The 25,562-nt window shown below is 37.2% G+C and overlaps 1 protein-coding gene across 1 annotated transcript in view; it reads right to left on the minus strand.

Annotated features, from left to right (window-relative positions):
• Positions 1 to 25,562, minus strand: part of LOC132559498 (protein O-mannosyl-transferase TMTC2-like) — a 72,795-nt gene that overhangs the window by 37,081 nt on the left and 10,152 nt on the right. Inside the window, exon 2 of the mRNA XM_060224128.1 lies at positions 7,401 to 7,974. Coding sequence (XP_060080111.1) covers positions 7,401 to 7,974 — 574 coding nt within the window. The remainder of the gene's footprint in view (positions 1 to 7,400; positions 7,975 to 25,562) is intronic.

Raw genomic sequence — 25,562 nt, forward strand, 5'->3', positions numbered from 1 at the left:
GACACACCAATCACAGAAGATCATCCAACGTGACTGGTAGACGGCAGAAGAGGAAGCCCTGATTGATTGCTCAATGCAATCTGACACCTCTTGAGAAAAGCCTGCCTTGGCGTGGCTTCCAGAGATAGCCTCAACGCGTGAAGGTGGAGGATCTCTGGTCAAGAGTGTGTCGTTCTGGGCCAAGGCTGGCGAAGGAGATTCGGTCTGGTGGGGAGAGCCAAGGGCTCCTCCACCAGAAACGACAAGAGCTCCTGAAACCAAGCTTGCCTCGGCCACAGAAGGGCTCTCAGAAGTAAGGAGCAGTGATGCTCCCAGAACTTCTGTAGCACCCTGCCCACCAGGTTGAAGGGAGGGAATGCATATGCATACGTCCCTTCCTATTCCAGAGAAAGGGCATCCACAGCCCACGCCTTACGGTCTGGGACCGGGGAGATGAAGGTTAGCAGCTGGTTGTTCAGGGAAGTGGCAAACAGGTCTATAATAGGTCTGTCCCACGCCTGACAATTCCCCTTGAAAATCAAGAGACACAGCTACCATTCCGTCAACACCGGCTGGTGGCGCCTGGAGAGTGTCCACCAACACACTCAGCCTGCCAGAAAGATGCTTGACCGCTATGGTCAACTGCATGTCCTGGCAGAGAAGAAGGATGTGGATGGAGAGGGCACACAGGACATGAGACCTGGTGGCCCTTGTCTCTCCAGATACGCGACAACTGTTGTCGGTAGCCACACTTTGGACTGCAGGATACCCCTAAAGGACTGCAGAGCCAAATGAACAGTCTCATCTCGAGTACACTGATGTGCTCCGAGAGCTGTTCGCCAGACCACTCTCCCGAGCGGCATTGGCCATCGAGGTAAGCTCCCATTCCTGTCATGAATGCGTCCATGAACAGGATCATAGAGGGGATAGGCTTGGTCAGAGGTACCCCGAGGAAAACGTTCTCCTGAATGGTCCACCAGCAAGAGAACTCCCTGACCGACTGGGTAAGCGGGATCCAGGCCTCCCCTAGGGGGACCACATCTGCCAAGGAGTTGAGATACCCCAGAAAACTGAGGAACCAATATACCTGGACAAGCGACCAAGCAATGAAAGTCAGAGCCAGAGCCCTGACCTTCTCGAACTTCTCCAGAGGTGGAAGGGCTAAGCCCCGAACCATGTCAAAATGGTTCCCCAGGAAGACGAAGTCCTAAGATGAAGGAACCTCTGACTTCTCTCTGGAAGGAATGAAGCCGACTCTGAGCAAGAGTTTCAGGATCAGACGAGTGTCCTTCACTAACGATTCCCACACCAAAAGAAGCATGAGGGAGTCGTTGAAATAGATGTGGACGTCTATTCTGCGTGAGTGAAGGAAACCACCAGCAGCAACTTGGTGAACACCAAAGGAGCTGTCGTGAGCCCCAAGGGAAGTGCTGCTTTGGCAGCATGGTCCCTACTTCCTCCTGGAGCACCCATGCCCTTGCCGAATCCCCGGGAGGAGGAAAGAAACAAAAACGGCCGGGAGGCAAGGGACGAATCCTGAAGAAGGGGAATACCTAGACCCTCCCTGACCACCGACAAAAGCCCAAGCGTCATCTGTAATATTCTGCCACTGGGAAAGGAAAATAGAGAGACGTCTGCCCACAGGGAGTTCCGGATGGGGCAGATCGAGCCCCTGCCAGACCAGCAAATTGTCTGCCCACCCGGGGCTTGAGCCTGCGGGAGAAGGACATGAGCCCGGGACAGGAGAACCACCGTCCACCCGGCCATACCCTTCGCCTTTCGCGGCCAAGAAGCAGAAATAGTCAGGAACCCTTCTTCTTGCCCCCAGGAGGTTTCTTACCCTTCCTACCCTTCCCCTTGTTGCTGTTGAAGTGAGGCTGGGACTTGGGCTGTGCAGAAAACTGAGCAGCCGATGACTTCGCCTTCTTCTTAGGAGGCCCTGACCCCTGCGAGGCACTGGCCTTCTCAGCCTGAAACCTCTTCACCAGAAGTGCTGATGCGACCAAGTCCTCCTTCATATCCTTCTGAACCCAAGGAAGAGCTCCCCTGAACAGGGTAGAGCCCTAGAAGGCGGCATTCAACAAGCGGAAACGGTAGGGTTACTGGACTGGGCGGAATTTCAGAACTGAAAACTGCCTAGCCAACACGGCATTGACGAGCAGAGAAACCTGCAAGGCTGCCGTGTCCTGTATGTCGGCTGTTCTGTCTCGGATAACCGACACTCAGGCAAATCGGATACCCTGTATAGACAAACTGTCAGGAAGTCTATGTATGACAGAACTTGGATGGAGAGGTGCAACATTCTCTCCTTCCTGTGGAGCTCTTTGGGATCGAGCACCACCTGGTCCACTAATTTGCCGGGCCAGGCAGCCAGCTGTCTCAACTCCAGCTGTGCTGGTTGAGAGGCCAGCTGCCCGTCATGTGTGGCATAGTCGGAAGCTGAAGCCTCCGACAATTCACCAACACTGAGCTGCAGACCGACAAACCCGGGAGCGCGGGTAGAGAAGGAGTCCTACTCTAAAACCGGAGCCCGGGCCGTGGCCAGAACCGAAGACATGATATTGCCTTCTGGCAGAGACCGATCTGAGCGAACGGAAGCCTGAGGAGGAGCCACCAGGGAACAAAGAAGGATGGTGGATTCAGGCGCCGACGATGCTGAGGCGGTGGGCAAACCTCCGCCCAGAGAATCCGGGAGATGTTGGCCCAGAGGACCCGCATCCCCGAAAGCACATGCTGAGCCTCGGTTTCAGCAGTCTCAGGGCAATCTTCCCCTTGTGAATCCTCTTGGCCCAGGAGAAAGATGAATGACATCGTCTTCCTCTGCCGAGCCCGCACCCTCTATGTCCATCTCCTCCTCAATAGAGACCGAAGTCCCCTTGGGAGGAACAGGGGCCGCCAGAGGAGCCATCTCCAGAGAGGGGAACTCCTCTATATGGCGTTTAGGCGCATCGCAACCAACAGCCGTAGCTGTAGGCTTGGGTCGGAGACCCGAAGCCGACCCCTGGGAACAGGAGACCGACGGGTCCGGGCTGCAGGCGGAAGTCCTTAAGGTCTGGCAAACCTTTATAGGACTGGCCAACAAGGCCCCTGAAGTAGCAGAACATTGGGGGGATTCCGCACTGCTATAACATCTCCTAGAGGAGAGACCAACCCCTATGGGTTCCACAAGTGAAGATCCATGGGGTAAAACCCAAACCCCTGAGGGAATGGGAATGGTCCAGCGGGCCGGGAGTGACCCCAGAACTGGCCAAGATGGCCTGCCTGAGTCTGGGGCTGGACACCCTGTCCAAAGGACCAGGATGAACCGCCACTCCCACCAGGTGGAAACCCAGACATGTACGGGCTAAGACTGTAACTGCTGAGTAACTGTTGGTACCCAAAACCATCCGCAGGTTGGCCTGGGCGACCCAGGAATAAGTGCCCGCAGGCACCCCTGCTCCCTGAGCCCGGGGGAAAGGGAGACCGGAAACCGGACCCCTGGCCTGAAGCCCCAAACCCTTGGGAAAAACCCCCTGGGAAACCCTGCACAGGGAAATCTGGACTGGGACGGAAAGTGCCAGAGCCAGAAGCCTGTGAGGGTGGGAAAACAAACCCCGAGCTGACACCAGGATTAGTGAACTCAAGTGTCACTAATCCCCATAGCCACAGACAATCCTGACAAAAAGTCTGTGGCCCCTGACCCTGTACCCGAAGGCACAGTTCCGGAGTCAAAGCGGCCCCCACCAACCACGCCACCTGGCGCCGAGGTCCCTGAAGGAATCAGAGACCTCGACCGGAAGTCCCGGCTATTGAGAGCTACCGGCCAATTCGACCCTTGACTGCGCCGAGTCAGGGTCGGGCTGCCCCCCCCCCCCCCTACTCCAGGACGCACCTGGACATGGGGAGCCACCCCCTGCTGAAGGGCAGAGCTCAGTGGAACGAGAGCACCCCCAGCAGGAACGCCCAAAAAACCTACTGGTTCAGAACCTAAGGAGGTCTTAAAAAGCTTACTTCCCTTACCGGAAGAAGAGGACGAATCCCTCTTCCGGCGGAAAGTTAGCTGGAAAGGCATGGGAGCCTAAGCAGCAAACTCCATGTGCAAACAAAGTTCACATCGCGAGGTCTGGCTGCAAGGTCGGCAAAAGGGACAGGTATCATGGGGTTCCCATTATCTTTAGAAATAGGAACATCATGCGCTGACCCCCGACGTAAACCTGGCACTATTATCCATCATCGAAACAATGAAAAATTGTAACAATGAAAACAAGGACAAAAAGTTTTTTAACAATCAAAAAACTATGAACGAGAGCATAAAGCCTACCGTACGCAGCAAGATTGTACTGCAAAAAAAAAGAAAACGGTCGTATAAAACGGCCGACAAAGCAGCAAGAAAACAATTTCAACTTCACGAAAATCCGAGTGATGAGACGCACTCGAACATGCGGAGGAAAAACATGGCCGGAAACGAAGTTCTCGAACAATCAAAAAACTACGAACGAGAGCACAAAGCCTACCGTACGCAGCAAGATTGCACTGCATAAATAAAACGGTCGTACAAAACGGCCGAAAAAGCAGCAAGAAAACAAATTCCAGCTTCACGCAAATCCGAGCAACGAGACAAGTAGTCACGCACTCGAATATGTGGAGGAAAAAACGGCCGGAAATACCGTCAAAATAAACAAATGACAATACTTAATTTCACAATATACGTTGGGAGATGGGTTTATAGACTACTAATAGAGTAACAATATACTCAAACGACAATGGCAGTACGAAGAGAAGGAGTAAGAAAAGCACTTAGCTCAGACACCTCCGCACTCGTCGGCAGCCATAAAGGTAAGAGGAAGGGAGATCACTCTGCGTTCCTGCCGTGATGGCTCATGGATCGTAGGGAGGGCGGGATTGTTTTTATTTTGAATCTTTTGTTGTTGGGATACAAAGATGGGTGTAGGTACTGTATTTGCATACTAAAGTTATGGTAATTATTACTGAAATGAAAAACAATTACATGAGAGACCATAGCTTGCTAGCCTACATACATTGTCATGAGAGATTGTATGTTGCTACAGCAATTGACTTCAGATACCATAGCTTGATAGATAACAGCTGACTTGAGAGACCACATTTTACTAGACAACAATGGCCGTGAGAAACCATATGTTGCTAGACAACATTTGTCTTGAGAAACCATATATTGCTAGACAACAATTAACTTGAGAGCCACTATGATGCATGAAAACAATTGCCTTGAGACCACATAATGTATGACAATACCTGATCTTAGAGACCCAACTGTTATAATAATTACATTACAACTCAGTAATTGTCCTTCATGAACACATGCTGTGGCAAACTAACTGCCTTAAAACACCACCTGTTGCTTAAACCATTACCCTGAGAGACCTAATTTCATGGAAGACTATAGCCTTATATCACTAATGCACTTAACATTAGATATGTAAACAGTATTATTGTAACAGAAGTGAGGAAAACACATTCATGCTAAGTGCCCCAACAGGAATTGAACACCGGTCCACAGCATGATGAGCTATGGCTCTACTAGCTGAGCTGATGGGGTGTGATCTATGAGACTGCTCCTTTTACATGATACCCCTCCAGTATCAGTCAATGATAGCTTGTCTCTAGAGACCACCTGTTCACTTTTCATAATTTTACAGCATGTCCATATGATAACACAAGTACAGACTAGTCATAACATCACATTTATGACAAAGTTTACACTTTGATGTGATGCACTTGGGATTTATGGCAATACCTTGGTGGGTTATAATAGTGTTTGTCTGTACTTATTGTTTGAGAGGAGGGTCCATGTACATTCACTGACAATAAAATCACACAAGTGAACTGCAGTCAACTTAAAAAGAATTCTTGGTGAATCCAAACGCAAAACATTGGCAAATTGGAGCAAAGATAACTGGTCCATTGATTTTCCACTTGAACATAAAATATATATATACAAATTACAATACAAAACAATCAATACCAGTGTTTATTAGGTCTATTTCAGTGTTAAATAGTGCCAAAAACAGGTGTAAGTGTTGTATTTGGCTGTTAGCTGTTAGAGGGCAGTCCTATCATGATAAGAATTGAATAGTTCAAGACTTGTACAACCCCATAAAATAAAGTTTTATCAGTTCTATAGTGGCAGTATAAACATCACACTAACTAAATTGAACTTTATTTACCGCTTACCATGTGTGATGGAGATATCACACATGTTTGACAAACAGCTCCTCGATCACTAGGGTATTATACTACCTGAACAACTCATTTCAAGACCTCTTTCCTTCAACTAGTTCAAAAAGTAGAACATAAAAAGATATTTGTATTACAATGTCTATGTAGGATTGTTTTGTTGTACCTAGCACCAGGTCATGCACTGAATGTTTTCAAAAACTGAAACTATGGTAAGTTTAATGATTTAACATTTGGGAGTTTTATGGACTAAGATTGCATGTACAATTACTGTCATGTGTCTCCTTTTCAGAACTAGTACATATATACCTACAAAATGTATATACATAAATTAATATAATAGAATACTTATGTTTTCATGAGTGCAAAGAATGAAAGAAAAATAAAGATGTATTCTGCCATACCAGAGAAATATGTTCAATGTATGACATATCAATCAGGAGACCATTATATTTTTTTTCATTACAATTTTTAGAGGAAAATGTAAATCTGGAGAAAAAAATACTGATCACAACATTTGTGATTTATCTTAAATATACTGTAAAAGCAGATATTTTCGTGGTGTTCAATTTTCTTGTATTTTTCAAAAAATATTACTTAATGTTTTGTGGTGAAATCGTCCATAATGACCTTTAATGTGTTGATGGGCCTTTAAGAATGTAATTATATTGTGGTGAAATGTAGCATAATAAATAAACTTTTTAGAAATTTAACAGTTCATTGACATATGAATTTGTGGATTAAGAGTTTGAATGAATTCAGCAAAAATAAGTGAACCTTGAAAATCCATGATTTTACAGTATCTATAAATATCATGGTGAATAAGTCTGTCTTTGAACAATAATTCAAAAGATAAAAAAAACAAAAAACACATCAATCTTATATCTTTTAACATGTAACATTGTAGGAAGTTTTCTCAGTTATTACTCATTCCTAATGGGCCAGCTTTCTTTAACAGCTTCAGTAGATGGCGATCCCTATCCAATTAAACACAATATTCTCTGACTTTTCACATTACACATATACTTTTGCATTCTTTATTTTTTTCAAACATATTCATATGATTTAAATTTCTTTGAAAACTTAGTTTTAAGATTTTGCTTCTTTTTTGTTTGAGAATTGTTGAGTCTCTCGTTACATGTACTATAAATGACAATGTGATTGTACTTTTGCAGAAACTCCATAATTAGACTGTAAGTTATGATGAACAAGAATGACAAACTCACCCATTTAAATGTGACAATATCCTGCAACTTTACTTTATGATAGATAAATAAGTCATATGATGCACACACTGCAATCACCATAACACCTTGCTCCTTAGTTAGCATACTAGCTGTTGTTGATAGGGCTGCCAGTCCGAACCAGGCATATTTTTCACGACTGTTCCCCACTTCCCTGTGATGAACATACTTGACATAAGCCAAGATGGCCAGGAGAAAAAAAAGGCATGCTCCTACATCTGCCCTTCCCACCACTCCTGCAACTGCTTCAACATGGATGGGGTGGCATGCGAATAAAAGTCCTGCAGCAAGTGTTGGGATGTGGTGTCGCAGGAATATCCTCGCAAAATGTGTGAACACTGCCGTCACTATGACATGTAAAATAACATTTCCTAGGTGATAACCCCATGGGTTTAGTTCCCCAAGGAAGTAGTTGAGACGGAAAGACAGGACGCATAATGGTCGATAGGACTTGTGAGATCCACTGTGTGTTAACGGTGTCCCCCAGAAGTCATCGTACATCACATTGAGTATCGGCGTCTCTGGACGAAGATCCTGATTCTTTTGTATGGCACGGCTGCAAAACACAAAAAAAGCTATTCAATACTTCTGATCATTATATAATGAGTCAATTTCACAATTAATTCAACATGGTTACCTGGTAATTAGCTACTATCCCGCAATAAGCCCACCCCATGATTCTGGGTAAGAATACGTATGTTGGATCCCTGGACTTGTAAGATAAATACAGCTTGTTCATAGGTAATGGAGAGGACACTTAAAAAAGAAATGAATTCAAATTATCTATTCAAAATCAATAATGGTAGATCAGGTCAGTGTATTTCTGGTGTATGCAAAACTGTCAAAAAGTAACAATAACAGATACAATGTCCATTAAAAACTCTTTATTCTATCAAGGAGATAATCCAATCATAAATAACAGGAATGCTTAAAAAAGTAATGTTGGCAATTTTAATAAATCTGAATAATGTGTTACCTTCTGGTTTAAAAACTTTTAAGTTCATATATAATTAAATTCAAATCTATCAAAAATTTGCTAAATCACACATAAATTCCATAAAAATTCACCTTTTGTTTATATTTATATACAGAGCAAGCTATGACACTTTTTATTACATCAATGATGCAGGATTACACAGATATCCTCATTCATGTCACACCAAAACATTTCAAATGTTGAAACTAGATGATCGTAAAAAACCATAGGTATTCAACTGAATATGATAGTATCCATTGACAATGATAATTCTAGAGATTAGAAGGACAAGCTTCACAGTAATGTCATGATCCATTACGACCAGGTTTTAAAATTGTCTTTGAAAACATTTATGGCAAATTTACAAGTTATTTAAGACCAAACTACTCACCCATAAAAATATTTATTACATTTTAAGCCCAAAACAATAAAATTACAAAAGATCAAATCCTTGTTTATGTGCGAAACTCAAAACCTAAGAATAGTGTTATATAACTTTTGTTCCATCTAGTTGTCACTCTTGCAATATTTATTAGCATAAAAAATCCCACATGTTGCCTATCCAGTTCAACAGGGGAGACAACTTAAATTTCCAAAGTAACATTACTATGTCTAATGCCTGGCACTGTGACTAATGTTCACCATTAAAACTACACAATTTAGAGGTCAGAGAGTTTAATCATTTTATAGGTAAGTTTGGTCATTTATCAAAAAGAGATGTATTTCTTGACAGGTGGAAATGTGTGCATGGATTTCACTGTAGTTCACAGTTCACATTTTATATAGGAAAATTGAAGCCGTTGGAGTAATATAACCAATAATTTTGCAAAAATTATCTTTAATTACTATATATGTAGATTTACATTTGGGGGAATTTCACACTAAATGCACTGCTACATAATTTCCTCATGTTCATGAATTTGTGACAGACATATTACAACATATCAAGGTATACATAAGATATGTGAAGGTACACTCCCAAGTCTGCAGTCTGCCTTCTGAAGCTGCAAAATTAACCCCCTGTAGAAATAACCATGATGACATTTTAATTTTGCAAAATTTTATACAATTCATTAATATATTAGCATTAAACTCTTTACATATTACAATGATAAAAGAAGGGGGATAAATAGCCCTGTATGTCAAAGAAACAGACAAAAAATTCTTCTGTAATGAAAAAACTATAAATCGTCAAGGCAACTCTTCATGATAAAAATTATAATTTTACTGTTAAAAAAATCCCCAAAATGGTCCAAATTTATAACAAACGTACCACCCCACAGTATGAAATTATTTCTAATTGAAAAAAAGATGTGTTTAATGTGTAATAACACACCTAATATATGGAAGATTATAAACATATCTACTTGGACCTCAAAAGAGGACACCATGAAACACATGACTTAAGCAGACACACAGAAATAAATTGTTTCAACAACAAACTTATCTCTGACACAAAATCTAATTTGAACTTATAATCCTTCATAAATTGTCTTTAATATCACAGTTGTAATCCCTCATAAATATTAACAACTCCAACCTCTTGCTGGTCATAAAGAGGCATTAAAAACAAAGTAACAGTTTAAAGAGATATATAGTTTGTACCCTATTTACTCAACATCATGCCAGTCCACATACAGCCTAATGCTTATCACCAAATCCTTTCGATAAAGATCAACTAATGATTCTTAGTACATTTATTATCTTCTTTTCTATCTCTGCACACTCATGCCAAGAAGATTACGATTTTATTTGACAATGCTCAACATAGTTGAATTAGTTGAAATTATAATGTCATCTATTTATAATATAACTGCACCCAAAGTGCATGCTGTAAATGTGTCCTAGCTCCCAACACAAATATACACGGTTAAGATATTCTTCACATTAACAATCAAAATTAATTATAATGCACCTTAAACATAGCTGACGAGCCCAATTAGCTGAGATTTTAGAAACACGGGAAAACCATATTTCCAATACTGATCTATAAATGCACTGTATGCACCTCATTGATTGGTATCAAGTTTCGTATTCTAGGCCGTCAACACAAAATCATGGGTAATTACCGAGCGCAATTAGGGACCCATTCTAGTCACTAGATCCTTGCCGAATTTTATCTTTCATAAAATCAGCAAGACTTTTTGAATAGGGTATTTAAAAGGATGGAACTGAGTGACAGTGACTCTCTCTTCACCTTAACCATGCTTAATCTATATTGTCTCCACCCCAAGTTACCGATGTCCCCACCTCGCGTCACCCACTCACCAATCTCCAAGTACAAGCACAATTGTGATCAATATATCTTATTATCCTAACAATACCATGGTCTATATATATCAATTTCTAGAATAAATCCAATGCTCATTTCTGACCTCCTCTTTATTTCATAGGCTAAATGTCCATCTCTGGTTTCATTTGATATAGTAATTTAAAATACTTCTTGAAGTATATTATCAATGATCAGACTGTTTGATATGAATTATGCTCATCCCTGTTAAATTTAGCTCATTTTTTCAAAATATGGGTCATCTATATCTGAATATAAGTTGAATTTTGATTCATGTCAATGGTCAATTTCAGTTTCAATAAATACCTTGCATTCCTTGCCAAATTTCAGTGAGCTATGTCTATATTCATTTGGCAAAAATCCAATGCTTAATAAAACGTCCATACATACAGCTTGCTTTAAAACAAGGGTATCTCATCGCCCTGTAATAAGCCCAACTTCATGACAATGTTGGTTCCTGGGTTTATAGTTGGACATATATGGTACACAGTTGTGAATGAAAAATAATGTCATTCTCAGCATCTAAAACTTCAACATGGGTATCACAATAAATATCAAGTGTTTACAGATCAGACAGGACAGAGCTTATACCTACCCCGTACTCAGTATTAATTCTTAATATTCAAAGGTACTACTAATTAATCCACTTTTATTTTTAACACATTAAACTCCATATAAAAGTTCACTTACAAATCTTCACATAATCACTGTTTTCCTAATTTTTCATCATACCAAAACCATTTCATAAAACAGCACCAGACAGTAAAGGTTGATATGTGGAAACCTGTGATACAGTTCTGGTTTAATGAATGACCCAAGTTCACATGGCTTTTAGAATAGGGTACACAAGTATACACAGAAATACCTTGTTTGGTATTGAGTTTATTGAAAACTGCTTGAAACTCACTCACTGAGGGAAACACCATTGAAACGGAAACCTTGTGTAAACAAGGTACATGTTACACAACTCAGCTTTATAAAATCTATACAGTACTCACAAAGCTATAGTGGAACACAAGTGAACTGATGGTTCAATATCTTACTATTTCTGATCCCTTACCACAGGTGTACCAGCTTATAACCCTGCTCAGAGCTATTCATATAAACTTTTATCACATTCAGTTCTTTTCATTATCATTATATCTGAAAACAAAATATATACAGTACAGGATTCTACACAGAAAATATTCTACCTTTTTTTTAAAAAAAAAAAAGAGAGAACTTTCATTTTGATATCGTAAGTGTTGCTGCAGGTCAGTATGAAAAACAAACTAACTGTCTTCAACAAAGCGAAAAAAAAAAAACAAAACAACCATGAAAACCTTCCACAAAATGTACAAGTAAGCTTCATTAAAATCACACTGTAATTACAGGGAAACACCTAATCAAGACATCTGAATGGTCAATAATAACCACTAATTGAAGCAAGACATCTGAATGGTCAATAATAACCACTAATTGAAGCAAGACATCTGAATGGTCAATAATAACCACTAATTGAAGCAAGACATCTGAAAGGTCAACAATAACTACTAATTGAAGCAAGACATCTGAAAGGTCAACAATAACTACTAATTGAAGCAAGACATCTGAATGGTCAATAATAACCACTAATTGAAGCAAGACATCTGAATGGTCAATAATAACCACTAATTGAAGCAAGACATCTGAATGGTCAATAATAACCATTAATTTAAGCAAGACATCTGAAAGGTCAACAATAACTACTAATTGAAGCAAGACATCTGCATGGCCAATAATAACCACTAATTGAAGCAAGACATCTGCATGGTCAACAATAACCACTAATTGAAGCAAGACATCTGAAAGGTCAACAATAACTACTAATTGAAGCAAGACATCTGAAAGGTCAACAATAACTACTAATTGAAGCAAGACATCTGCATGGCCAATAATAACCACTAATTGAAGCAAGACATCTGAATGGTCAACAATAACTACTAATTGAAGCAAGACATCTGAAAGGTCAACAATAACCACTAATTGAAGCAAGACATCTGAATGGTCAATAATAACCACTAATTGAAGCAAGACATCTGAATGGTCAATAATAACCACTAATTGAAGCAGATAGTTCAAAATGTTTGCAGCATCCCAAAAGCTTGCCGTAAAAGGGATGATTTTTTTCTTTTGATGGAAGTCATGAAATAGATGACTGTTCTGTGAGTAATCTTTTTTTAATGTATCAAATTTTCTAATTTTGAATCCTTCCTCCTCAATTGCCAAAAAAAAAAAAGCACGGCTCATTAATGACAAATGACAAACTTTACGGTATGACATTTGACCACTGAAAAGACATTACTAACAAGAGGCCTATATGTTGATCACTAATACATACTGTAGGAGCCAGTTATTTTCACAGGGATGTTTTCTCTATTTTGCAGTTAATCCATGAAATCATGAGACAAGTGATATCCTTTTACATCCAGACCGCGAAATTTAAATTTGTTAAAATATAATTTGATTGTTTCAAGAGAATTTGGCAAAAATTTTGCCTGTTGAAAATGACCAACTATATGTTAAACAAGCATGTAAAGTGTCTACTAGTACTTCTGCTGCAGTAGACCATGGCCTGGTAAGAAGCCCATCCATAGACATTTCTTGGCAAATATCAACAAATGTTATTTCATTGTCATGCAAATAACATTAATTGCTCGCTGAACTTAATTGAGTCAACAATTATGTCAAACTTCCTTATTTTGAATGAAGACTTATGATTTTAGTGGCCTTAACTGCAGACGTAAATTGTCAGCAAAGCAGTTGATCATAGAATTCTTTGTTCAACAAGTCCACCAGACATCTTGTAAAGTTTGATAGTTTGTCAAATAGGGGTCTTTAATGCACTTTATAAAAGCTTAAAGAATTTGATGAATTTTCTCCAATAGCATTTTCAAAAAATTCTTTTGCAAGTCAAGAACTGTATATTTAAAGGAAGTTCCTAAAACCAAATCAACATGTTTTTTCTGAAACACTTCAACATAGAAGATAATCTGTCACTGAAGATTACAACCAGCTCCATCATTTCTCTGAACAACAATCAATTTGAATGATGATTATATCAGATAATCTTGAGAGGTTTAAGTTACATGTATAAGTGTTTGCTTAAAACCGCTTCAAATTATTCTTTTGTTTATTTCAAATTCAACTGTTACATAAACTCTAACGTATCCTTTGACCTACAGTTTTACATATAGACATTAAGTCTATCCTACATAGAAATTTCATTCCAATTATTGTAGACCTTTATATAGGGGTTGGTGGATAAACACCCTTTACAAAGCCCCCACAGGAATGTGACTGCTCAGTGTATACAGACAGATATGATACACAGACTCATATACAAAGATGGCCAACCCCTTTAAAAAGTCCTGTTTGGATGTTTGTTGTCCTCAAGCAATCTCCAACCATACAAACATGGCTGACTTAAGTCAACACTGCTTTAGATCCACTTCACCTTGGGCAACGTTCCCTGGTTTTGAAGGTGAAGACCTGAAGTCTAGGTCTCAACAATGTTTGTCTTGGTACCACGACCAATGAATCTGGGTCTAAAGATTGTTTGTCCTTATATCCTGTGGTCATTCAGTCTGGGCTCATTGGATGACATTAGAAAAGGATTTTAGAAAAACCAATATTATCAGATACTTCACTCTCATCCCATTTCCTGTCAGTCATCAGCCAGAACAACCAAATAGGATACAGAACTAATCTTGTCTTTGAAAACAGAGTCACCATGTCAACTGAAGCAAATAGAGTCTTTGTTTTGATGTGCTGACTGAAGGAAGCTTTGACCTTCCTTGGAATTCTTCCGATTCATATATCATGCAAATAATTGTCAGAGAAATTGACTCTATCCTAAAGCAGTAATTACATCATTAATGAAATCCCTGTAGATGTATTACATTGCCGACAACATTTTGACAGACCCACAGGTCTAATTACTCAAAGTCTGATAAGTTTTTTATGTTAATCTTGTACAATTTTCTCATCTTAAAATTCTGGGTAAATATTCTGATTGGTTTCTTAAAATTCAGGGAAAATCATTACAACAGAATTAAAACTTATTAACATTTTTTATCAGTTTCAAAATATTCCATTCAAATTTGTTTTCTCGTGTTAATGAATCAAAGCTAACACAACTCTAGTATGTTAAAGACTTGTTTAACAGCCCACAGTATTCCATCTTGCACTCCATTGTATTAATTGCTAAAAGTTCTCTGACTGAATGTAGTATACTTGTTGTGGAAATCACAAAATCACTGGCAAAATTAAATAAACATAAATGTTATTATCTGTATACCTAGAGGAAGGAAATTACAGAACTTGAAAACTGATCCAAAAACAATATCTTAATTTGATATTCAGAGTAACGATAAACCCAACAATTTAAAGTGCAGTCCAGATGAAATATCAACTGTTATTTTTCATACATTCATTGGTCAAAATATCTCTCATAGGACTAAATTGTGATGTTACAACGAAACAGGCAGAATTTGTGCATATAAGGTGAATACAACAGTACAAAACTTAATCGAGTGTCTCATAGGTAAATATAACAGTAATCTTTGCTGCAGTTTTTGGCTGCCAATGGCAATTATCACCTTTGAAGGTTAATAATTCCTTGAATTCACCTGAAAACGGGTCAATAATTGTACAATGTCGTTTTACTTTGTTCGATCATATATAAGCCCTCTTCCTGGTTATACATTGAATCAGAGATAAAGTACAGTTTATGATACAGCTACACTAGCATCCTTGATTTAACTGAATGATGAGCGAGAGAGAGTGATGATACAATGTACCTGACATTTTCATGACCTTATAAATAACATGTTAAAATTTCAAGCTCAGTTCAACTTAAATTAAAGATACTGGAACAAAAAAATCTTTGGCTATACATACACTACAAAGAGTATTTGAGAACTAAAAAAACACAAAGTGAGTCTTGCTAAATCTGTACATTTTTCTATGAACTGACTGAATTATAATAAAAATTTGAAATCTAAACATTTAGAAAATTGCCTGGACCTGCAATTTGTACCAAGGAGTTTGCTTGTACAGCAACACAGTGAAGGCGAGATCTGATGGATTTTATTTTGTTTCTCTCTAATAACTTATTTTTCTAGAGGGTGTAGGGGGTGTCAGGAGGTGGATTTCTATTTATAATGAAGCCTACAAGACAATCCCTTAGTTAGGCTTGCTAGACTCTCCCTGCTATTTTCATAACGTGTCCAAATGTCAAAGAGTTTGCTTTCAGACCACTCTACAAGGGGCGCAGGTGGTCGATAGTGACGGTATACGTCGCCTGTAGTGCACTAATTGCAGCAGGTTCCTGAAAGCATAGCTATCTAGTCTCCCAACCTTGAAGCTGTTAACAGCATTAAATACCCCACTGATACGATAATATCAACTGGGTGTTGTCAGTAACCTTGTATGTCTGTATCAACGGCCCTTAGGAGCCTGCTGTGTGGACAATTGTGCTATGCACATGCAGCACCTCTAAACACACGACAGCGTCAGTTTCATCCCTTCATCCTGTTACAGTGTATCTAGGGATTCACAACATAAATATTTCAATGGTCCTAATATTCCTCTGGCATTTTAGGAACATGCTAATGGAAAAATAATCACATCCAATGAAGGAAAATACAACTATTTCTGTACAACAACATCAGAACATACAGTATGACCCCTGGGTGTTTCCATGTAAACACAATAATAGTCTCGCCTCAAATACATATAAAATCAATAGCACATTTATCAGAAAACATATTTCAAAGTCTTAATTATCAATATATAGAAAACAGGTCTTATCACATGAAAAAATGCAGAAATTCTGATATTCAGATATCTACAAAGATTAAACCTGAAAACAATTTAATGATAGTCTCCAATTATATCCCTTGGTTTGGGTATAGATTGTACTTCATTTGATTATAATCTAATAAATAATTCAAAAGTCCCATTATCGCCTCCAAGCACCAGTGTAAAAGTGCATCTTCATTTAATGTAATAGTAACAGATGCCTGACAGTTTTCTGCTCCTAAACTTCTGGTTCCTTAGCTGAGGAAATGCTGTTTCTATTAAAACAAAAATATCAAATTTTTACTCTATATATTAATTTCTCTCAAACCCAATTAGGTGACATATGTCAGATACTTATTATTTGTTTGTTGATTTTTATTCACACAAATCAAGTCATATACATTCTGCCATATGCATTGGTATAAAAACACTACTTATCAGGCCATGATAGTTAAAATAGTTATAGCAACTAGGAACTCTTTTGAAATACAGGTGATTTTTGGCATTTCAATGAGGTGAGTCTGTAAATAATCAATTATGGCGGCAAATATCAAACAGGTTTGTGCTGTTTAACGATCCCAACTTAATCACATCTTTTATATACCCAACTTTATCACAAAAAGTTTCTGTAAAAGGATTCAGATTTAAACCGATTATCCTTTATTAAAGAAGAGTCAAGCATAACAACAACGTGACAAATAAGTTTGGAATATGTTGTTTAAACTTTACCGTCTGACTGCATAATGAGAGGCTTTTTCTTAGCTTGAAATATTTGTAGTTGTTGAAAAATATTGAAAAGTTAAATTTTTCTTCTTTCAATCATGTAATCATGTTTTCCTTTGCCTAAGTTGTACAGACCTGTCATTATAAATTTGTATTCCTTATCTACCTTACCTTATTTTAAACCTTTGAATTAGAAATATTGAAAAAATATCAAAATTTTAAAGACTCATCTTTATGGTTTAAAAATATTTGGGATGAGTTGGATGAATCCAAGGCTGTCTTTACACAATACTTATATTATTTCCCATCAAAATTGGGCTTGTTCTACCTATGTTGTAAGTCATAAGAAATTTATGTACATCTAGACAAGTCACAGTCTAGTGGCTTGGACAGCATCTATCATTTTTATGATCTTGGATTTCTGTACACTTATAAAATGCCTGTACAATTCAGATTTAGCTTGAAATTTTTACTGAGCTGAACTAATTTATGATTTTAAAATATATCAAATCTTACAAGTTATTCTGGAGTAATTCTGGAATGTTTTATAAGTATAATCACTGCTTTTAAAATGTTATGTGATTTAAAACAAGCTTTGTCATGTTAGAATTCTTTTAAACTTAAACGTTACTTAGAAATCACAGGGAAACATATATTAGATTATCAATCAGATCAACTTCTATATTTTTTTATCATTATGATGTTGTTACATTTGATATTTTTCATTCTCAATGCATCCTGACAATCAATCAATCTGATGTAAAAACTCCTGTCTTAACAAAGCCTATAGATTAATAACTTGGAAAGTCCTAAACTCTGATAAAACAACTATAATAAATTTCACATTCATATTTTTTTCAGTTATGATTTTTCACTTAATAAGATAAATCTATATAATCCTTAAACAGCCAAAATCAACATCTGCTATACTTAACTATTTACTAGTCTTTCAGTATTATGTTATAGAGTTCACATCGCTCACAGTGATGAATATTTACCACTGTTTTAATCCGCAAACATTGAGGGAATAAATCTCTCCTGGTTATCCAATGGTTCACAGTACCTTATTTAGCAATAAGATATCAAGGATGTCCCAGCTCAACCAATATTTGATTTTAAAAGTTATCATGCTAGCAGTGTATAAACATTGTTTAAGTGACTCTATTACATTTTGTTTGCTAATTGTACACAGGGACCATGGACATGAATTTAGACTTTAAATTAAGTCAGAGAATATAAGTTTTCCTTTCCAATTCAAACAACTTTCAATTAAAACGTGATAGCCCTAATATTTGAACCCGGTGAAAACTTGGTAAACATTGAAATTTGTCCTTGAAACAAAAGTCAGCTGTGAAAAGTCAAACAAGTAATACCTGTCAGATTAATATGCCCGTCCAGGGAAGCCATGACATGGCAGTCTACAAGGACCCCTTACCGTGAGATGACAACATTGGGATAAATTTGGGTCATAGGTCAGGAAGTCTTGGGATCAAAGGCCACTTGTACTTGTCAACTTCCTTGAGAAATTTTTAGTACATAAAACTAATTCCTGATAATGGATCAAAGGCTTCTTGTACCTGTCAATTATCCTTACAAACATTTTAGGGTGTGCATAATTAAATTTCAGATGCACTTACCACTAAATCCACATGTTTCAGTTTTCTATTTATGACATCTTAATTCTACAGGAATTAAAAAATATTGTTTCGTTACAATTCATATATGGTAATAGTCAATCAGTATTGAAGTTAATCCTCATGCAATAAGCACACCCATTCATATAAATCATAAAATTTAACTTTATAATTTTAACTTTAAAGGTTCAAACTAAAATTCAAATTTTGTTTTTGATGACAAAATTTATACCCCTGCTGGTATTACTTTATAAGATCATGAGCGTAAATAAATTTATGAAATTAATGAAGATTAAAATGCTGTCAACATTTTCAGCCCAGAAGTTTTTTAAAAGAGATTTTTTTTCAACTACAAACATTTAAATATCAAAGTTATACATTACAGCAGTCACAACTAAGTACTTCTCATGCATGACAAACATATTAATTACATTTGAAAAGTTAAAAAAAAGAAATTGTGATAGTTCACCAGAATCAATGCCAGTCCCTATAAACATTTAACCATTTCATGAATAAGATAACCTTATTTAATATAATATAATATTTAAATGTAAGTTTTATGTAAAAAATAAAGTAATGCTAAGTAAGCATCTGTAATGCACAACATGTACATTTTATCATTGAAATTGTATACCAAAATCATTGGCACATTAAAAAATGTTACATATAATTTTAGACAAATTACATATGATTTCAGATTCACAAAAAGCAGTTAAATCTGTGTACCTGGTTTAACAACATTATGCTATATATATATATATATATATACATATGGCTTAATTTATGACTTAGATGCAAGAGCCAGGTGGCAAAAATTTCCCTCGATTCCTCATTAAAATTTCCAAGTCATGCATCAGTCAAGTTTTGATTAATCATTCTGTAGCCCTAGACACCTCTAGAAAGGTTCAGTAAGGTTTTAATTACTTAATTGCACATAAATCACTTTTCCTTTCAAAAACAGACAACTGACCAACGGTCAAAAGGATGTTTGGACAGCAGCTGTTTCACTTAGAGTCAAACATTCATAGCAAGTGTTCTAGCAGGAGAGGTTGACCGATACGGTGAAAACTTGATCACCGTTTATTGACTATTGTGTTTTTTTTGTTTCCTTAATTCCTTCCTTCAAATTTCTGACTGGTCCCCAGACAACAGGATGGCTGAAAGTATCTGTAGGCCATAAAATTTCTATACACTGGGAGTATAGGAATAAAATACCTCCATTGGTATTTCACTTTATGACTGAGTAGACCTTTGGGTCATGATCATATCATAAATCTTTCCCTACACTAAATCCCCATTTCATTGCCTCTATTTTGGAAAGAAATTCCTTTATTTCTGAATAAAAAAAAATAGAGAATTTGATTGAAAAAAAAATATACAGCATACAATCTCCCCTTCTCATCCATATATGAAGAAATTCTTTTTTTACACTGCTGACATCTCATTCCCGACTGGATGTGCATCCCCTATTCCTAAAACCCCCTTTCATCTACAGTATTGACAGGAAACCATACAGTTGGTATTAAATTCATGAGACTGAATAACAAAAGAGTTATATTTGGCAAGTAAATTCTACAATGTCTCCTTCATATCCGGATAAAGTCCTCGGTCAGGTGTCTCACCCGTCAGGCTACTTATTGAACCAACATATTTATGTCCTCTGTCAATGTTCCAGTGTAAAATGAGATTCAATCCTCATTGATTGACCATCAGGGTGATTATGGTCTGAAAGTCCATTAACTGATAATTATGGTCTGTAGAGGTCTAATTATAATTGTCACCAATACTGTGCAATACTTGGGTAGGGGAACAAAGATTGTGCAATATTCCAAATAGTAGAGGGCTGGTGGACCAAAGACTGTGCAATATTCCAAATAGTAGAGGGGTGGTGGACCAAAGAACGTGCAATATTCCAAATAGTAGAGGGGTGGTGGACTGAAGAATGTGCAATATTCCAAATAGTAGAGGGGTGGTGGACCAAAGAACATGCAATATTCCAAATAGTAGAGGGGTGGTGGACTGAAGAATGTGCAATATTCCAAATAGTAGAGGGGTGGTGGACTGAAGAATGTGCAATATTCCAAATAGTAGAGGGGTGGTGGACTGAAGAATGTGCAATATTCCAAATAGTAGAGGGGTGGTGGACCAAAGAATGTGCAATATTCCAAATAGTAGAGGGGTGGAGATGGAACCAGAATAGAACCTGGACATGGAAAATTGGAGTGGAGGACTTAGGAGCAAAAATTGAAATTTATTATTTGTAACATTGTAACATCTCTTGTCCCCTACCCTATGAACTTCTGCTACACTGTAAGCCAAATATCATAGATCAGTTTATGATGGGAAACAGCTACAAGTAAACTCTAACAGCTGATTTGTAGTTGTCGACAGTGTAAAAAGTTGATGAGACACACATTGAACGCAGAGCCAATTTTTTCATTACCTGGTATATACACAGATACTGGCCCGGAATGATTCCTGGAGCAAATTAAAAGAAACAAGAAGATATTGAGGAAAATATACATGTAAAGATAAGTTTGTGAGTCAGATAAACATAAACGAAGCTGATTTCTGTTATCGCTTCTGTCTTGCTATACTAACAATCTGTCTATGTGGTCTCACAAAAACGATGGAACTCATGGTTTTTATTGGTGATTGGTTTATAAATTATCTAGATTATATTGCTATGCATATATTTTTATTTATCTTCAAGGTATAGATGTTTATGATTTGTTCTATATTGAAGCACACTTGATATGAAACAGCCTGACAATCATACATATTAAAAGTACCTTGGCTTGGCATTAAATATTAAAATTTTACAGACACAAACACAAAATGCTAAAATCACATTTGACATATTTCTGCAGTTTGTCTAACCACATGTCCGAAGGGTCTCTCTGCAATGCCTTACAGCTGCTCATTTCTGCTGAAGAATATGTAAATTATGCAAATTGTTCCTCATAAAAAGAGAGAAGCCTATCAGAGTATCCCTCAGGTTAAAATATCAACTTTCCTCATTTAAATATCAAACAACACCAAAAGCTATAACTTTGTATTAAAAACTCATATCGTATTAACATCAAGTTGAGGTAGAATTTTTTTTCTAATATTTTGTGAATTTTATGTCAAAATCAACATGTCTTGTCTACTTGTTCAAAGAAACTATACGTGACACTGCAGATTTCAAGCAATAGAACAATGATAAAATTTAAGTTAAAAGTTTTTTTTTTGTACAGTATAAATATTGAGAAACATGATAAGATGAGAGAACCAACACTTTTGAAGTTTAAGAAAGCGGCAATGTTCCTGGGTGAATACCATGTGGTATTCACTAGAGTTCCTTGTTATGTATGTAACATATTAGTAAAATAAAGGAATCCCAACATCCAAGAACGTTTCTTCTTTTTATTCTGGTATGGTAATCGTCGACATGTTTTGACCGCTATGTGGTCCCAATGACGGCTGCATAGCAGTCGAAACAAGTATCAATATTGGTATAATGAATGACTCATCATTTCACCACCCCCCCCATTAAAACTTGATTTCATATCCCCCACATAGTTCATCATATTGGAAACTTAAGTTCATCATATATTGACAGACCATGCTGATTAAGCTAGATCCCTGCAGGGCTACACATGGTTCATATGGTGAATAATGCAGGTGCTTGTCTGATCATAAATATCTCTGCATAATTAATACACAAGCAACCCATATTAGAATATAATAAGCAGGATACCCTGTACACATAATTTGTATTCAACACTGCATTTATGTAGGAACTTATGTTTTAACCATGTGCTTAATTTGCATTTGGCTATTGGTTAGCTATTGTTGTTGTAAATGCTTGATGAAAAGAATCTTATAATACATATATATGATCAATGAGGTAATACCAACAGTAAGGATAAGTGCATTGTCTAATTTTCGAGGCAACCTGCCCTTTTATCAAGACACAAATATTACATAATTACATCAATACATAAAACATAAAACAAATACAAAGTTATAAAGTAAATTCCAGAGCAATAGTGCAAATTAAAGTGTCTCAATAATCCCTTCGGCCGATGGACACCACCTGATAAATATCAACTTTGTGTCCTATTATGGAGCCTGCACAATAATGGATTAATGAATTGCAACAACATATCAGCTGATGTCACTGTAGTTTCATGTATAAATTTGAAAATGCAAACTGTAAACATGCATCATGATTATTCACTATAATTTATGATAGCAGGTTATATATTTCAAAGAATATACCAACAAATGTTTGGTCTTCTAGCAAGTTAACTCCAAATTAAGATGTCCAAAAAAACATATCAGCAGTTAATGTCACATTCCACTTATTACCTCTTTTTTCCTGACAAACGGAACATGATTTCAAGCACTTTCCCTGTACTTTGTTTTGAAAAAAAATATACAGAGTACCAGTAACATTCACTTCTGCAAGCTATCAAAAAGTTGAAAGATTAGCATTTAAGAAAGGAGAAGCACTTCATGTACTATGCCCAGGGCAAAATCTATTAAAGAGTCAAATGTTCTAGCAGCTGTACCTGGCATTAAAGGCACTTCATGATTGTAGATTTAAGAATTCGTCTGGAAATCATCCTTCACAATCATTTGTCTTTATCAGGCTTATTTTTTAAACATTCCATTTGTGAATTGAACCCTGCAGCTATGTGCAACCTGTATACAATTTATAGTCCAGAAATTAAGAAGGTACTTTGTTGTGAAAAATTGATTTGAAGGTTAAGGATTATGACAATAGATATTTTTTTTATTTCTGTAGTGATACGAGATACGTGAGATCCCATGATCATTTTTCCCAATAGTACTTTTTTTATGCATGAATAGATGAATCTGAAATATTTGCCAACACTTGCTACAGATGACACAAGGAGATAAATATATTTTCTATACGATTCCTGAAAGCCAGTAACATGTGTATCTGTAGATACAAGCCCTAAAGCTTGAATACGATATCAAATATACTACAACTGTCTTCAGCACAATAAAGGAACACTGATACAACTAACATTATCAGTATGTACCTTTAAAACATTGTACAAGAAAAACCAAACATATCTCTGTATTTCCTTAAGTTAATAACTATGTTCAGTGATCTGAACAGAAAGCTATCAATAAACAAACCAGAACAGAGCACAGCCGATACTTAAAAGATTTAAATGTTGATCGTGTGAGCACAGACGTCCTTTTTGTCCTGGAGATAGGATGTACTTTCAATACCTGTGGAGATTCCCTTTCCATACCTGGGTGTCTCTCTGTGCTGAAAACTCGCTTTTATTTCGGTCTAAAAGGATTTCCTGATTGAAAGTAAAATTCCATTAATTGAAACAGCAAGTGTTCTACCTGCATGACTGACAATCAGCCTTCTATAATATATCTGTATTAATATTAAGAATGATCCAACAATCAACCTACAGAGTTGAGAGTTTGTGTACAGTGATAGGTACCGACAGGGCCCTCAATCTAACAGGAATGTATACAGTGTAATCTTGGTAGAGCCAATTTATATCCCCAACATATTAAACCAGCAAAACATTCAAGGTCGTATAATTATTTATTTGCAATGCACCTTAAACCTATTATAAATCTCACTACTCAAACCATGTATAGCCATGTCTGACATGATATCAAATCACATCCTTTATGTTATGTCTTAATAAAAATTGCATTATTCAATATGTCTATACCTTTTAATGATATGGTTTTACAGTATTGAAATGAAATTTACTTGGTGTATTTGTACCTAACTACACCGTCTTGATCTAATCATTCTAATCACACTGAAGTATAACTGCTGAAGGGACTTTTTTTTATCATGGTAAATGCTGAAGAGGTAGGAAGAAGGGAAATGATGGAGAAGAGGAAGGGAAGGGGGATACCCACAGACTCTTGTGGAGGAGGAGGAGGGGCAACCAGTAACCTGCAGTTGCTCTCTGTTACTTGCACGATTTAATCTAAAATTCTTTTCTTCTTTCAAACTCTAAATTTAAGGATAAACAGAAGATAACCATAATATACATGTATATATACTGGGGCACCTGAAAAAAAGCACATGCAATGATAGATATGTCATTTTGATCTATTGTGACCAGTAATTTATCAACTAAACAACACATCAATAAACATGATCAATCAGCTTCAAAATCTTGGAAAGTTACAACACTTCAGACTAACCTTACTTTTGCCTATATCAAAGTTAGTATTGAGTTACAGACAAACTAACTTTTCTTTCCCTATTTAATGTAGAACACGACACTTTAATTTGAATAATTACGTCAACCACTTCTTCAGTTTTCAAAGCGAAGGCCACTTTGTTGGAACAACTCTGCATAAAAATAGTGATAAGATCTTTGTCAACGAAAAGCTTAACATGGACCTCTCATCTTCAATAGAAAATAGAGTCCACGTTCATTACAAGTACAAGTGGGTCAATTTTGTATGAATGGTCATTTGCAATGTACACAAACAGACACCAGCTCAGATCTATGTGACAGAACTCGATACAGGGACCTTTTGTTTGTCAGGTACATGTATAATAAACTAATGTCCAGTGCTAAAGCAGGATATTTGTCAATTAAACACCAAAGAGACAGTTCAAACATTTATAATAAAAGTCTGAAAACCTGAGAATAAATGTTAAATAGAATTTTCATTATGCCATAATT

Source organism: Ylistrum balloti, unplaced genomic scaffold (assembly GCF_031769215.1).
Source record: "Ylistrum balloti isolate Yb309-2 unplaced genomic scaffold, AGI_CSIRO_Ybal_v1 Utg369662, whole genome shotgun sequence".
Taxonomy (NCBI): domain Eukaryota; kingdom Metazoa; phylum Mollusca; class Bivalvia; order Pectinida; family Pectinidae; genus Ylistrum; species Ylistrum balloti.